At 47.9% G+C, this 15,830-nt stretch overlaps 4 protein-coding genes and 3 non-coding genes across 7 annotated transcripts; 2 read left to right on the top strand and 5 right to left on the bottom strand.

Moving 5' to 3' along the window:
* Positions 1 to 464: 464 nt before the first annotated feature.
* On the bottom strand, positions 465 to 564 carry BKA67DRAFT_t3. Its single transcript has one exon. It is a non-coding gene; the product is annotated as a tRNA-Arg (tRNA).
* A 308-nt stretch (positions 565 to 872) lies between these two features.
* On the top strand, positions 873 to 974 carry BKA67DRAFT_t37. The gene has a single exon. It is a non-coding gene; the product is annotated as a tRNA-Ser (tRNA).
* A 314-nt stretch (positions 975 to 1,288) lies between these two features.
* BKA67DRAFT_t2 lies at positions 1,289 to 1,380 on the bottom strand. Its single transcript has one exon. It is a non-coding gene; the product is annotated as a tRNA-Phe (tRNA).
* Positions 1,381 to 2,037: 657 nt separating this feature from the next.
* Positions 2,038 to 9,221, bottom strand: BKA67DRAFT_529258 (ankyrin repeat-containing domain protein; the record flags this gene model as incomplete). The annotated part of the gene is made up of 5 exons (XM_046099038.1): positions 2,038 to 3,229; positions 3,504 to 5,773; positions 6,074 to 7,598; positions 7,651 to 8,393; positions 8,547 to 9,221. 5 exons carry the CDS (start codon positions 9,219 to 9,221, stop codon positions 2,038 to 2,040), a joined length of 6,405 nt encoding a protein of 2,134 aa, XP_045963201.1.
* A 1,589-nt stretch (positions 9,222 to 10,810) lies between these two features.
* On the top strand, positions 10,811 to 11,398 carry BKA67DRAFT_529257 (uncharacterized protein; the record flags this gene model as incomplete). Its single annotated transcript, XM_046099037.1, has 1 exon — positions 10,811 to 11,398. One exon carries the CDS (start codon positions 10,811 to 10,813, stop codon positions 11,396 to 11,398), a length of 588 nt encoding a protein of 195 aa, XP_045963200.1.
* Positions 11,399 to 11,687: 289 nt separating this feature from the next.
* On the bottom strand, positions 11,688 to 13,077 carry BKA67DRAFT_652331 (DHH family protein; the record flags this gene model as incomplete). The annotated part of the gene is made up of 2 exons (XM_046106141.1): positions 11,688 to 12,846; positions 12,905 to 13,077. The coding sequence occupies 2 exons, from the start codon at positions 13,075 to 13,077 to the stop codon at positions 11,688 to 11,690; spliced, it is 1,332 nt and encodes a 443-aa protein (XP_045963199.1).
* A 383-nt stretch (positions 13,078 to 13,460) lies between these two features.
* BKA67DRAFT_543471 (uncharacterized protein) lies at positions 13,461 to 15,384 on the bottom strand. The gene is made up of 4 exons (XM_046101184.1): positions 14,952 to 15,384; positions 14,056 to 14,888; positions 13,866 to 13,991; positions 13,461 to 13,797 (listed from the first exon to the last, which is right to left on the bottom strand). The coding sequence occupies exons 1-4, from the start codon at positions 15,118 to 15,120 to the stop codon at positions 13,609 to 13,611; spliced, it is 1,317 nt and encodes a 438-aa protein (XP_045963198.1). The 5' UTR covers positions 15,121 to 15,384; the 3' UTR covers positions 13,461 to 13,608.
* Positions 15,385 to 15,830: the final 446 nt, after the last annotated feature.

Here is a 15,830-nt window from a genome sequence, read left to right as displayed (position 1 = left end):
GATATATAGATATATATGACTTATAACCATCTCATATTTAGTAGACAATTCCTTGTTATGCAAAACATCTTGCAAGGTCGACTATGCCAAGTCTGGTCTTTATCGGTTTTGTTCAACTCCATAGGGGTCATATTTGAACATTGATATCGTTGGACTGCGATAGTATATAAAAAGTAAAGCTCAGCGGCTTACCTGAACTTGACCGGGCGATTTGTAAACGTTTGTTACCTACCAAGTTCAATGTTCGGACTAAAGTTAGTATAGGAAGCTCATCTTAATGTCATCATATATATATATACATCGATTGCGGTTGCTAAAAGGGGTCTAAAGTGTGAGGTAACGATTGTGGAGGGCGCAGACAGTGAATGAATAGTAGCTCGATAGCGCTCATGCACACTAAGCAACACACTGAGCAATAGGAATGAGAACAAAAAACTAATTACTTTTAGAAACAAAAGATTTGAAGGTCTGCCTGGGGATCGAACCCAGAATCTCCTGATGCCGTACTGATTACTCGTAAGAGTACCTCGTAGTCAGACGCAATGCCAATTCTGCCAACAGACCTTGGTGGTGGCAGAGTAGAATATTGACCATCATGTTGGTGGTGTGGAGATGGATGGGCAGGTCAAAGGCCTAAGCTGTGGAAATTAATGGGAAAATGGGGCTGTGTGAAATGTTGTGCAAAGCCCGAGTCAGCCACAGGAATGCGTGTGTGGGAACAGTGTGGCCAGAATGCTGGCGTATGGCTAGCAGAGTGGGACAGGTACTGCCTACTTCCGAGGATGTTCCTTTTCTCACGAACTCCTCCTTTGTCGTGGACATGATTTTGGTCACGAACACAGCATCTCCTAAGCCGTGGTTTTCTTCATCAAGGCATGTTGCCAGAGTGGTTAATGGGTGAGACTTGAATTGCAGTGAGCAAATTCAGCCATCTCATGACTTCGGTCGCGTAGGTTCAAATCCTGCACATGTCGATCTTTTTATTTTGCTTTGATTGCAAAGCATCTAGATAAATCATGGATCTAACTTGAGTTTTACAACATCTCTGAGTGTTTGTTCCGTGTAATAATGGTTTTTTTGTCCCCTCACTACGATTCCCTAAATCCGTAAAATTAGGTTTAGCGTGTATACTTCACTCACACATCACGGGAGCGGGAGGACCACTCATTACCAGCCACGTTCTTTCTCTAGGCTCTCTCTTATTGGCCGACTGTATCTAAAATATTTTTGCACACATAATAACTTATCAGGAGAAAGAAAAAGAAAATTCAAAAGATTTAACGGCATATGTCGCTTCTGTGGATCGAACACAGTGCCTCCAGATTTCGGAACTGAAGTTCAGGCTTCAGTCTGGCGCTCTCCCAAGTGAGCTAAAGCGACTTGATGAGAAGGTTCGGATGAGTCCTGAGTTGGTCTCAGGATCACATGATTGGATGAAAATGGCACAGTTATACGCATATAAGTCCACGGCATTATTGATTTTGCTTGAATGTGCTATGCTCAAGCTGCTAAACTGCGGTCGTTGACGATAGTTTCATTTCATCGAGGTCAAGTGGATTCGTGTAAACCCTACACTCCCTCCACAAGCCTAGTCGAGGCTTGAGGATGTGCTCCGCCTGGTTGCATTCAGCGCGATGAACACTGCCAGGACATGAGCTATGATCTGTTGCGCCAAACAGCCAAGGGATGCTCACTGGTCAATTTCTCAGGTATTTATTGAGAACGCTGCCGCACAATTCTAGACATGGCCTTGATAGCAAGGCTGGCTACTAGTAACTTCCCATGGTTATATCGTGGAAGTCTGGCGGTACAGCCGAGAGAAATCACTCAGACATTTGAACCAAACGGCAAGTATCCGTGGTAGCCTATTTCGTTGGCGGTCGGTGATGATGTTAGATTAATTCTGTGGCTTCCTTTATGTGCTTAATTACTTGATTTGGCTGATAGGGCATTTGGAGATTCCCGTATTTCTTATTCCATAGGATTCATATTAAAGTTCCCGAGTTGGTTAAGGTTGACATTCAGAGACTTCCCACATTAATGCCATCTGACTGAATGAACAACCTTCCCCCGAAGGTCCAATCGCAGCTCGTTCAGACGTTGCAGATATCCCAACATCGTCTCGTCCCATGCATGGCCATATTGATTGCTTACCCCTGTAAGTTCCATCTCAGCCATGACGACACCAGTCCATAGCCTGGTGTTGGAGTCTGTGGTACTTTCGTCGGCGTGTAGCGGAATCTGTGGTTGGTCCATCCATCGCCCAACTAACAGCCACTGTACAACGGCATCAAATCTTTTACCCTCGGTAAGGGCGCTTCGTATTATCCCATTCTTGAAGTAGCAGACAGTGGCCCCTGCTCTCACGAGGTACTGAACCACTTCAAGATGGCCAGCTCGAGACGCAGCCATGACAGCGGTCCCCTCATCACATCCCTCGAACTCAAGGTCTGCCCCATACTGGATCAGAATCTTCACATTTTCGATGCCGCCTCTTCTCGCGGCATGGCACAACGGACTTTGGTATTGTGCAGGCCGTACGTTGATAAGACGATCTGGTAGGAACTGTGGTGGGATGCGACGCATCAGTCTGGGGAGAATTCCCCTATGTTCTAGCGCCGAGGACAAAAGGTTCCTGGGAACGTCATGCTCACAAGCCCGATAGAAGTCCACATCAGAGTTGACGACGTATGTTGTAAGGTCCGGGTTGGATATCGCGTCATGGAGTGGAAAACAATCAAAACTGTCTGTTTTGTATGGGTCGAGCCCAAACCCAAGTAGGTACTGAAAGATTGCTGGGTTTTCGGACCAGTCGCCTGCTATGTTGAGCAGTGACATCCTATTGGCGTTACAGACCGACGTATCGGCGCCAGCCTCAATGAGGGCCTTTGCAATGTCGAGAAGGCCTTCTTCAACAGCCAGCATCAAGGGACTATAGCCTGCACTATTTTGACGTTCTGTTTGAGCGCCATGCTTGATCAGTTCTTTGACAATATCAAGACACCCTACCTCGACTGCTAGATGGAGAGGAGCGTTCCTATATAAGTCCTGGAGATTGGGATTAGCGCCAGCTTCCAGGAGCAGTCTCGCCGTGTCGGTAGATTCCTTCTGAATTGCAACATTCAGAGGCGTGAGGCCCACATCGTATGGTTCACCAAGCTCTGAAGCAGTGATCATCTGGTTCAGGGCCCATCTGTCGAGTTGCTTTGGAAGATCGGGAAACCGTGTCCTTGGAATTTGTCAGCGATCACAGACAGCTCAACTGATCTTTGTATGGGGCCGGACCACCCCTGTGAAATAGTGTTGTGATTCCCATATTACAAACGAAATGAATTATGCCATGAGCGCGACTTTAGAAGACGTCAAGGCTAACCACCTCCTCTCATACAGTAGGTCGACATCGTCTTCTGCGGGGAATTCTTATCATAATTACCATTTCGAAAGAGAACTTTCAAATGACATACAGGCAAGCAATGCGACAGTAGATCACGTATTTAGCTTACCTGAGGCAGACTTCGTTCTTCACGACATAGTCTAGAATTAAGCGCAGTGCCTTTGGCTTGTTTTTCGCAGCACACAAATGAAGCGGACCAAGTGGCCATTGCAGCCAGTTTATGCCAGCTTCAGAATATGTTTCGAGGAGCGTGGGCAGAACCTTCTCGCAGTTTTGCATACTGCAAGCAATCCCAAGGGATGTTGTACCGTTTTCATAGTGTTTGTTGCACTGGCCGTCCAATGCTGATCGCTTCGTTTCCTTTTCCATAACTTCTAATAGCCATAACGCGATATCAGCGCGGTCTTGCCCTAATGCCGCCATTATGGGTGTGCATCCGTGACAAGAAGGCAGGGGAGTTTTGAAGGAACAACCCGCAGTCAATAACAGTCGGCACAATCGAAGGTCCGATCTCCTGATAGCGGTATCAAGAGCAGCGGAGAGATACTTGATCCTCTTTTGAGAGAAGCTTGCCGGGTCTTGAAGTGGCGTGTCCTTGCCGTGCGGTGGGCGAGAATTTAGAAGCGTATCAATGACCTCCTTCGAACCAATTCTTAAGGCGTAAATCAGTGGTGTGTTGCGAAAGTTGTCAAAGGACTCAACCGGCGACCCAAGATCGATAAGCGTTTTGACCGCTCCTGCATGGTTCATTTGTACAGCAATGTTGAGTGCCGAACTGCCGTCTCTCGTGCGCGTCTTTATATCTGCACCCCATTCCACAATACTCTTGATTGTTGCACTGGAACCACCCAGAGAAGCAAAATGCAACAGGCGATAATAATCTGGAAATGTGGCAAGTTCCAAAGTCTCAACTAGGCTATTCTTCAGGTAGAATTCCAAGACCTCGAGCGAGCAATTGAGGGCAGCCAAGTGCAGCGCATTGGCACCCGAAAACTCCAATTTGATAAAGCCCTCGGGACGTCGCACATTGAATGTGGCAAAGCAAGTTGCGTGCCAGTCGACCTTTAGCCTGCTATCGTTATACAGCTTCCACAACACAGGAAGATTACCGCGGGATGCAGCCATCAAAGCAGCATCCTTTCCATCCTGATTTTTTGCATTGACGTCTGCACCGAACTCAAGCAGTACATCAATGCACGCCGAATGGTCTTCCATTATATACATGACTAGTGCAGGCAGCCCAAACTTGGAACAAAGATTTGGATTAGCTCCCTTGCTTAGTAAAGCCCTTAATTTTGATTCTCGTTGCTTGACATCCTTCTGGGTTAGTAGATGTACGAGGCCAAGCCCCTGCTGCCCTAGATCATTCAGCTTTGTTACATCAGCATTCTCGAGAAGTAGATTGAACATTGCTAAGTTGCAAATCGGACTCAGACAAGCTGCCTGCAACGCCGAAATCTTAGATGCCTCTTCGTGAACATGTGCCCCATGCCGAAGCATCAGATGAACAAGTTGGAAATTGTTGATCCTTGTCGCCCACTTTAAACAGGTGGCGACATTCTGGCCACCTGTAAGAGACTTTTCGTGTTTGGTACGTTGAAGAATACGGCATATAATCTGCGCCAACCATACGGGGACAGTCTCAGCCTCAGAAAGACCCTCGAGAAGTACCATCACCCCAGAAGCTTTCGATGTGGCCTCATACTCGTGCATGACACCATGTTCGATGAGATGATATACAAATGGAACGATTACTGAATGCATCGAACCTTTTACCAATACGAAGCAAGGAATCAGCTGGGTGCATGTTCTTTCCCACAGGCCCTGTCCTTTCGAGTCTCTGCTTTGCTTAGTTGCAGTACAGAGCAAGGCGTCGTTAACATATGAAGGTATGTTCTCGGTTCCTTTAATTCTTGCCGATATCAACGTTTCAATTGGCGTGTATCCCGCTGCATTTTGCAAAGGTAGGTCGATACATATGTCTCGAACGTAGCGCAAGTACGGCTGCCCAGCCTCGACGAGGCAAACGTGAAGGGGACTTGAACCGGTAGAGTCTAGAGATACTTTGGCGCCCATAGCCAACAGTGTCTCTATGAGTTGCTGTGATCCTAGTTGTGCAGCTTTATGTATAATAGGTGTGTTCGCATCAAACAGTCTATGATCCCGAATGTGGATCTTGCGCAGTAGTTGAATAACAGCATCGAGTGTATTCGTAGATGATTTGGATGCCTGGTGAGAAGCTTGAAGCCCTAGTAACATACCGGCTAAAGGTGTATGTCCAAGGCCGCAAGTGACGAACAATTCTTCCGCATTTTGGATACCAATCTCCACCAAGGTTTCTAATGTCTCCATGCTACTCTTTGCTGCAAAATGCCACACCTGATGATCATATTAGTAATCGATCTAGAAGCTCGCAAAGTTCGGAAAGATGAACATGAAAGAACATGGCGTGTCAAGTATACAACGCCTGTCAGATAGCGTTATCATGGCGCCGCATCCTGATGTCTTGTACTGTTCTGTGGCTTTCCTTTATCAGCCCGTATCGTACCACTGAACATGCACTTGCAGTCAGAATGATATATAGTAGCGAAGAAATTTGAATGTTTAGCGTGTTATATCTGTCACCTAGATGGTCGCGTCGTCCAGTGTAGATCATTTGTTAGCGACTGCTCAACTTACATTGCACCCTGCCAAATTAATCCCGACCGAGCCGTCCTCCTTGACAGGAACGAGCCCTGTAGCCGCCCCCTGCTCGACGACGTAGCGCAGAACATCATTCTTACATTGCTGCGCGCTTAAATGGGCAATTGTTAACCCATCATTATCTCTTACTGAAAGGTCGGCTCCTTTCTCGACAATGAGCCTGACTAGTTCAAGTCCCTGGTCCAACACTTTCAACAGCAGCGGATGGCCATCTTTACCAATTTTGTTTGGATTGAAGCGAGGGTCTTTTGACACAAGACGCATTACGTTCAAGCCTTCGATGGCTTTTGTCGTAACGAACGTATCATATTCTTCATCGCTCATATCCAGAATATCGGCGACACGTTGCCCGTCAATTTTTTCAAACCAATCAAGCTTATTCGCCAAGGTGTAATTCCATAATTGATCGTAAACCACTGTCGATGCAGGACTTTGTTCATAACTTGCGATCGTATGTTGAGCTAGACCTTCGCACAGCTCATTCAAATAGCTCCGAGCTTCCTTGTTTGTAGAATGTGTGGAGTTCAAGCTTTCTAGAAAATAGCTCCGTTGAAAATATGTTGCGAAGGTGGAATCGATTGCGGCTTGCTCTTTGATTATCCGAAAGAATGTGTTGGCATCTCTCAGCTTGGAGCATGTTATCAAAGCGACTATACCGGTGGATATAGTCTGGTCCTTGGTGGAAGACTCTATGTTGCATTGCGCGCCACTATCCAGTAAACTCCGAATTGTGGCACGCTGATGTGGGTTGGTGCTTCCAATTCTGTCTAGGCGAGCGTGCTCCTGAACAATATGAACCCAAGGGCCAACTAAAGCAGCAGGGCCAGCCAGGGCCGCGTATAGTGGTGTGCCAAATACAGAAGTCGCATTGAGATCAGCGCCACCATTTGAAAGTTGTTCGCACATGTAGCTGAGACCCATGGATGCCGCAACGTGAAGACGTAGGTCTTGAGGTCCTGCTAGAGCAGTAGCAAGCTCCATCAAGGGCTTATGCGACAAGGCTTGAAACCCAACATCATATGGAAACCATACCTGAGCATATTCGACTACCCATTGTCGGAGGTTGAAAGAGTTCGCGGTATCAAATAACTGACGTGCAGCGGTTTGTAGTTCACAGTCATCCCAATGGTCTGCCGATAATTTCTGCCAGGTAATTGCTGCATAGCGGTAGAAGGGATTTACTTCATCTCGATAACTTACGCGTCTCTTCTCTTCACGAAATCCTCTCTTCGACTCGGCTGAAAATTGAGAATGGCAGATATATCGAAGGCAAAAGACGGCCATTGACGAAGATGACACCGAGGTTGAATACGCACCAAGCGGTAGCAAAGGCTCTTTGGCTTGTATTGAGAGAAATTCCACCAAACTTGGATGTAACAAATCAACACGAGAATCCTGACCACGACTTTGCCCTATTAAGCTTGATAAGTTTGATGGGCCACGGCTGTCCATGAGAAAATGCGATAAGAGACGGTCGATTGCATGCGAGGCAGCGGTGAAGCTGGATAGAAACTTGTCAATTTAATTCCAAACAAACCATGGAACATACACACCGTTTTAAACTTCGTGCGTGGATGTTATCGGCGAGGGTCCGAGAAAGTGTCCTTATAGAGTCCATTATGATCCCTTGACTCGTATTGGTTGGGGTGACTTGGTTCCAACGCAATCGAGCGACTTCTGCCAATCGATCGAGGCCGATAATCCTGATTCGTACTGGTGGTTGCATCTCAGTCTCCACATTCGGGTCCAATGTGCTCGCCGTTAATCCATTCGTACTTCCATTGATTGTTGCCTCGAGGTACTGGGAATGTCCTCGTACGTTAGGACTTTCATAGCTTAAAATAAGCATACTTATAGTGGTTATCCTGGATCTTGTGGTCTGAGAAAAGATATCATCCAGTATCATTGAAAATAGCCGATTGATCGCCCGGGGCGGATTAGTGTCTGAAATCCCAAGGCCTTCAATCACGAAATCGACATGGTCAAGACAGTGTAGCATTGCGCTCATCAAGGAACACAGTCCTTCGAAAGTCCGCTGGAAGGGATTGTGCTCGCTCGCCTTGAGAATCTCGTAAACGCGAGTATTCTGTTGTGCTAGCTGACCAATGATCACTCTCAGTAATTCCAAAGTCATTTCGTCGGGACTTCGAGTTTGATTGCAGAAGACATAGCATATAGCAGAAGCTGAACTTGCACGTCGGCTTATGTATCGAATTGTGTAAGCGGCTTGTATAGCCAACTCCGCTCTCAAGGAACCTGTAATCCACAATAGAGAACCCGGGATTGATGCCCACTGCTGAAACGAGGTAGTTTGTAGAATTGTATGATCAGTGGCCATAGTAGATCGCTGCATTGCACGACGAAGCAAGGCCTCTTGTGCCGGGAAAAGAAAACGACCTAGAATCTCATGCTTGTTTTGCTCTGCAGATATGCGGACAGGTATACCTACCTCCACCAAAGGCGTGTCCTGTACATCACGTTCGGGTGAGTCAGTCAATTCGGTACACATCAGGTTTGCGACATCTTCTAAAGTTGTTGCACGTCCAGCTGCTGCAACCCAGACTTTGTGTTCCACCAGCTCGGTATAAACTATATCTCTTGTTTCTGGTGAAAGGACTGTTGGTTGGCGGCCACCGAAGCTTGGCGGAGTCTCCTGGGAAATCTGTGAAAGTGCACGAATACATGCTTGAAGCCTTCGAGGTTTGGCGCATGAGTGTGGAGTCTCCGTGAACGCTGACAATGTCGCTCCGCTGTCAAGCTCGTAACATCGTAAGCCGAGGCTATGAGCATCAACACAAAGTTGTTTGAGAATCTTGGAAAGAGAATGGTCCAGCTCCGCACATGCTCCTGACGCAAGTCGAATGCGCTTCTGCCAGTGACGGAATGCTTGATTTGCAGTTGACACCAATTCGGCCACGTGAGCGTGAATAGCTTCAATATTAGTGTCACCGATCGGATTGCAAATACCGCAAAAGCCCGCAATTTGAATGTCAGTGAGTTCATGCCTTGTCTTTTCGCTCGTCACTTCTATCAAGATTGACTGTTGTGGTGCGTGCAGCAGCTCAGGCTCAACTTGGACAGTGCTGATTGACTGTGCGTACATAGTTTTCCTTTGCTGCGTCATGACTGTGAACTGAGTACTGAAGGAGTCGCATTACTGAAACTGGTCTCAAACCATAATAACATTGAAAAGGCCTGCTGGAGCAGTAAGTAGAGTACAACACCTTGGCACCTTTGGGAGCCATCTAAGGAATAAGCGGAGTTGCCTGACTTTCGTGAGGCTGGATGACCTGCATCGAAGCGAATGGCCTCCCGAAGATGATTTGGGGCCGCTCACATGAGCAACGATGCAGGTGTGGACACCCGTTAAACGCATAAAAATAAAATTAGTTGCAGGCAGATGCAGCACAAGACATGCCTGAAGTGGGCACCATACAGTCAAGCAGTTGATACCACAGCATCCTATCTTGATCTGTCGCAGAGTTTCGCACATAGTAGCTGTTTGTCTGTAAAATTCCCACCGTTAGAGCGAGGAGTTGGAATGAAAGATGATATAGGCTCCAGCGGTGAATTGGTAATATACAGATCAACCAATAGTTGGGACAACATGTCTGTTTTGTAAGACGCGGCAACAACTCTGGGAATTCTTGTGCCTATCGTGTGACTATTTACCTAAGCAGGATTTGGTAGGAAACTTCACGAACAACTGGTTTGAGGGTGCTATTTCACATTGTCACTATGATGCCATGTATCATCGATCACACATCAGCGCACGCTATTGCAAGCACATTCTAAGTTAGTCCTCTACCACAAATCTATTGATACCCATTGCTCCATTGAAAAGTCGCCCTTGTCCCCGTCACATACTGTACCTCGAGTCATATCCGCCCCAGTATTTCGATGCATTGTCGGAACTCCGCGCAAGTCCTTGGCAACACTGCCAAACATGAACCAGCGAAAGACTCGTAATGATAATGGCTTCGTTGAACTAAAAGCAGGATTTCGGAAAGATACAGGTTGCGGCGATAGACGAGCACCGTTTCGCCACGGTGGCTGTGATCACTGTGTTCTGCTGCGACGCCGTCACTAGCGCTGAGGCAGCCAACCTCCCAACCCCGCTGAAACCCGCTGTACGCAACCGTAGAATCGACACATAACCTGGCTCATATCTCCACAACCTTCTATGAAAAGAACAGGCTATACCCTACTTGGAGTAGTGTCATCGTCGAGTGACTGGAGGCAGCTGAACAAGGCCCAATACCAGCCCTATGGCCCAGCAGCGTCTACGGATCCGTATACCCTGCCCTGATTTTTGGTTCGAATGAGCAGCTGACAGGACTACCGACATGAGCAGTCGTGCCCTGATCGAGCAAAGCCACTGAGCTTCGCGTTCGTATGATCAAGCTTTTGATCCCCCGGGTCTCACCTACGCCACGGGATCTGCGTCGTAGTGCCCGACATTCCCGTGAATCTGCGCCATACCGCCTCACTACATCGCATCCATAGGTTGGTATCCGTATCCTAGTGCTTAGAAGTGGTTGGGACAGTAAGTTGTTGCGTTTCGTATATATGCTGCCGTGATTCTTGTCATTGTGTGTTCTTGTCTTTCGTATCACACTTCCACACAATCGATCAAACTTCTTCCAACTTCCACATAACCATTACGCCTAGATTTTCTTAAGACATTCGCTCAAGTTGATCATCATCTTCATCATGCGCACTGGTACCTTCGCTGCTTCCGCCGCCGCATTCGCCGGCTTGGTCTCAGCTGTTCCGAGCGCAACCATAATCATCGAGGCATCCCATGGCGGTGCCGGCAACGGCTTGACCAACACCACCATCGTCGTCCCCGTGGGTCCCGTCTACACAAACCCGGACGCCCTCAGCACCGTATCTACGCTCTACTTGACGGCAGCCTCAGAGGTGGCAGTCGAGAGCATATCATGCACGCCCTACCAGACCACAAACGGCACGGGCGGGCACGGCCTGGCCTTCACCAGCAGCACGCCGTCGTTCCTCTCCACCAACACCGTGCAGGTCGGAAGCATCGTGTGTGTGAGCAGCACGGGCAGCAATGGCACCGCCACCACGGTCGCGCCTCGCCCGACCTCGACCGGGAGCAGCAGTGGCGGCGGCAACAACACCGCGAACGCTACGTCGACACTCCTGACCACTTACACACCAACGGCCGCTCCCACGAGTACTTCTGTACCAGGCACGAGCGGTGCCATGAGCGCAAACGTGCCATACGCTATGTCGGCACTCCTTGTTGGTGCGGCTGGCATCATGTTCAGCCTGTGAAAATTTTGTTAGAGTAGAGATGGGGGACTGTAAAAACAACAAATAGTTCTCTTACAAGTATTGCATTGCATGGTTGCGGCTGGATTGGTAGCATAGAGCATGGCGTTAACTCCTACACCAGGAACTTGTTTTGGACATGCATAAAAGCATAAGCACAATATTGATACATAATTAATAAACTAATCACGATAAAAACCGATGATATCGGAGAGAGTTCATTGTGATTTGTGGATGAACAGCTTCAGGTTTGACACAGGCTGGAACCTGCCTCAGCTGAGACGCACAAGTATCAGCTCACTTTACCAAAGTAGTTCATCAAAGTATTGGATTGCTTTGGCAAGTTCTCCTTCGCCTTCCTCTTAGATGGACTGCTTTCTTCAGACTTCTTGCCGATCTCGAGTATCTCCATCAGCTCTTCGAATTCAGCCTTTGGGACTATTCCACCACTGGCTTCCTTGTGCCCTCTAGCAAATGATTCGCCCAAGCGCGTTCTCAACGTGGGGTTTGGCGCCTTATCTGCGATCTCTTCCAAGGTTGCAATGATGTTGACAGGAGAATCCCGAGCTCTCGCGCTTCGCGGTATGCGACACGAAAAGTTCACCATCCCAGGAAGATAGCCTTCATTAGCCACCAGAATGACTTCGAGCTTCGATGACTGCAAATGCCCTGCCCACCGAGTCGCGATAACCGGGTGAATTTGAGCCGCTGAGTTGATCCTAAAAATTGCGATCTTGCCATCTCCCGAGAACTTGGGTGCGGTATGTGTACATCGCTCGACCTCAGTGTTGACTTCGGCTCTTGCTGCTAGTAGAGTGCGGTTCTTCAGCAAGCCTGCTGGCGACTCTGCCGCTGTCAAGGCTTCCCAAGCTCCTGGAACATCGTATGTTGCGGTCCTTCTTGGCGCATTGATCAAGGAGACTGCATCGTTGATTGCCTTCTTCGTATGTGTCTTGAAAGTTGTTTTCATGTCTGGAAACGGAGGTTCCCATTTCAATGTGTTGCCCAAGTCACCGTGCGTGCCCATCACACAGAGCCAATCGCACGACTCCTTTACTTTGTCATGCAGCTCAGAACAAATGAGATACGTAAGCAACGAGCTTGTGGCTACTGGTGGAGAGTCACAAGCCGTCACGTGCTCGGCACCTTCAGGGAAATCGTCCTCCAGCGCGAAGTGATGATCAATGACCAAGGCTTTATGAGTCTCATCTATGACTGGAGCAGATTTCCTGGAGCCTTGATCGAGGACGAATATATAATCCGGCTTGTGCGCAGCCATGGCCTTTCGTTCGCACTCATCGTGGATGTTGCGGCCTTTCTGGAGCAGATGCGCTGATATGAGATCTGGGCTGAGTCCTAGCAAGATCAGCGTCTTTTGTAGGATGGCGCCTGAGGCGAGGCCATCTGCATCTTTGTCGGGAACTATAAGTGTTTTCCCTCCAGTAGCAGCACTGTGCATTCTTATCAGTAAGCCTATTGTTGACCATAACGGAGTAAAGATTGACCTACCATTCTTGAATAACACTCCTAGCCTTTTCTATTTGATCTTTAGGGGCCGGCCACACAGCCTTGCCGGCCTCATCACGTACTGGTGGAGTTAGATGATACTCTGGCACCTCAACTCGGGGTTTTTTGGATTTCGATCCGGCTTTCGTGCTGGTGGATGGAGTACTTCTTTTCATCTTCACGGGCTGCAATTGACGCCCGGAACTGGATAAAGCCAAATGCCCCGACACTATTGAGTTGCCTGTGATGACTGTTTGGCTCAGGCGGCCTGATGGGACACAAAAACATACGCCCTTCCCGAACTGTAGAGACCTTGTCATTACTCTCTACACGCAGTCATCCGTCAATACCCTCAACAATATTTTTGACCCAAAATTCAACCGGTTCATGGGGTATCTTCAGCGACCAGATTGTTTCGATACAATGCATCTAGTAGTGACGTCAATGACAGCATTGCCACTAAAGCACGGACTGCCGTCACTACAGAACTTTGAAATGCTAAACATTCGCCAGCGGATACTGCTATTCCCGGCAGAATTATTGTCAACCCGCGAAAGGTGTCTGGCACTGCAATGCGAATACAATCGAGCTCTCGATGTGAGTGCGTTTCCACCTTCCGATTCTATTCATTCTACTAAGCAATCGCTCGTGTCTATGTTTTTGACCTCTATGCTGTGACCCTGTGTTTCTCTACTGCCAGCCGAATGCTAGTTGTACTTGAGCTTCATCTCTTCAGCTGTAAATCTGCGCGTACGACTTTTAAGATGTGCAATGCGCTCTTCCAGAGTCCATCCCAGCTGTTCCTCTCCAATTGGCACCAAACACTTTGCCAAGTGCTCATAGTCCTTCATTAATAGTCTAATCGTCATCATGAAATAATCGATGTTATGGAAAACCTGCCAATAGTCGCAGTTAGCTACATCTCCTTGAGGCCGTGTGAGGAGTTTGCGCATGCGGATCTTACCAATGCCCCTTCCGATGCATAGACATGTCTACTCTTGAGAAAAGAGTTCGGATGCTCTCTCCAGTGGCGGAGAGGGTTCAGATGATGCGACGTGTGGTATCCGTCATTGAATGAATAGCGGTTGCTCTATGATGTTGTGAATATTTGCAATGCTCCGGGATTTGTTCCCAAGGTGAGAGGATGAAATTACCTGTACATCGATCAAGGTGATGCTCGACCGGTAATCTGAGTCGGGCTCCTCGTTGTCGACAAACGCATGCTGGCCCCAGTTGCCGATCATCAGACCGAGGCGCATGAGGCAAAATGGCAGAAGATAAACGCAGATTGTTGCCTGTGGATTGAACTTGTAGGCGAAGTAGAACATGACATATGTGCCCACTTCCCAGAAAAACGTCTTCACTGCGAGGCCATATCTCTTCTTGGATACAAAGTACAAGGGCAACTCCAACCAGACCAAAGCAAGAAATTTCCCTACATAATGAAGGAAATGTAGAACGCTATCTCGCTGATAATCCATAGTCGAGGACAGATCACCTGGTCCGTTGCCCTCGATGTGATGATGTTTTACATGGTGGTTGAAGTATGAGTTCCATGTGTGTCCCATCAAGGGGTCGGTAATGTAAGGAAAACATTGATCGAAAAGAGCGAAGCGCTTGTTCAAAACGCCGCGCATATGTATGTGCTGGTGCATCATCAAGGTATAAGCGCCCGCATATGACGCTTGCATTGAAAAATGCAGAATACCATGAATCCAGTTAAATGAACCGAAGAACAGGTAGATAGCGCTGGGCACAGAGGTACTGAAGTATAAGATGATATGCGTGAGCATGATCACATCAATATCTACCCTGACAATGGATTTGGCGATGCGGATGTAATGTCTAAGCACATATTGGTTGAAAGGTCTCTTCCAGTCCATGTCACAGTAATCGGTTCCCTGGAAGACAGAGGGCTCAAAATCCGGGCTTGTCGGGTCGTTCATCCCATTGAGATATGATAGTGACCTTTCATCTTCATCGCTCACTATCTGGTTGATTAGTTTGGCATTGATATTTTTGCGGCCTAGCGCCTGGCGAGTTTTCTCACAGTCTGGTACTTGATCCCGATCCCGTTGATGGTTCAAACCTTGGGATTTCCTTATATCTGTTGCTTCTCGACCCACTTGGGGATGATTCTCGATATCTGTAGCTAGAGTCTTTAGGATAATTCGATCCGCCTTGGTGAGGCTTTCGTCGTAAACGATGTGCTTCTCCATGGTTTCGGTATTACGAAAGATTAAAACATGAGAGAAATTTGGGTTGGGGAATCGGAAGAAACAATTTGAGAATCCACTGGTGGTCGCTTATTGATGCAGCACTTGAGTCAAGAAAGCCAGTATACAGTTTGACAATCGGCCAAGCCTCCGCTGGTCTGGAATGATGTTGGAGGATGAATCTTATTGCATATTGCTTGTCCAGGGACTACCTGGGGAAATTCTTCCATAGAGAGCTTGACGGACCCCTTAATTAGTAGAGATTTCCTCAGTGGAGCACTCGCTAGTGCTAGTGGTATTGCAGCCTGAAAATCAATCTTGAATCGCGTGTTTAGTGCAAGCTTACATGGGCTGTACTTTCATGGGATAAGAGCGTCACTAGCACATGGTGCTTCATCTCACTACGGGTGGCTCGATGCGCAGCGCGTCGACATGGGCTGGATTATTGAGAGCAAGGGAGTTTACTGAAGAAATCGGATCGGGCCGTACTGAGCCACTTTGGCACCGCATCCAGGACCCCTAAACAACAACAACAATAACAACAACAAAAGCCCCCGAAGCGTCAAGTGCCCACCAATGAAACGCAGGTGGAGGATCCGGGGATTTTGGAGACTTGGAAGCCAAAGGATGGTTTCATTGTCTTTGGTTGTGTATGAATGGGGCCATGAGCCGTCTCAAACGTCGCCTCAATGCCACGGTCACACCGCTTCACT

The sequence above is a fragment of the Truncatella angustata genome (assembly GCF_020726525.1).
Source record: "Truncatella angustata strain MPI-SDFR-AT-0073 chromosome Unknown BKA67scaffold_1, whole genome shotgun sequence".
Taxonomy (NCBI): domain Eukaryota; kingdom Fungi; phylum Ascomycota; class Sordariomycetes; order Amphisphaeriales; family Sporocadaceae; genus Truncatella; species Truncatella angustata.
Note: the sequence above shows the minus strand (reverse complement) of the source record. Positions and strands in the feature narration are given on the sequence as shown.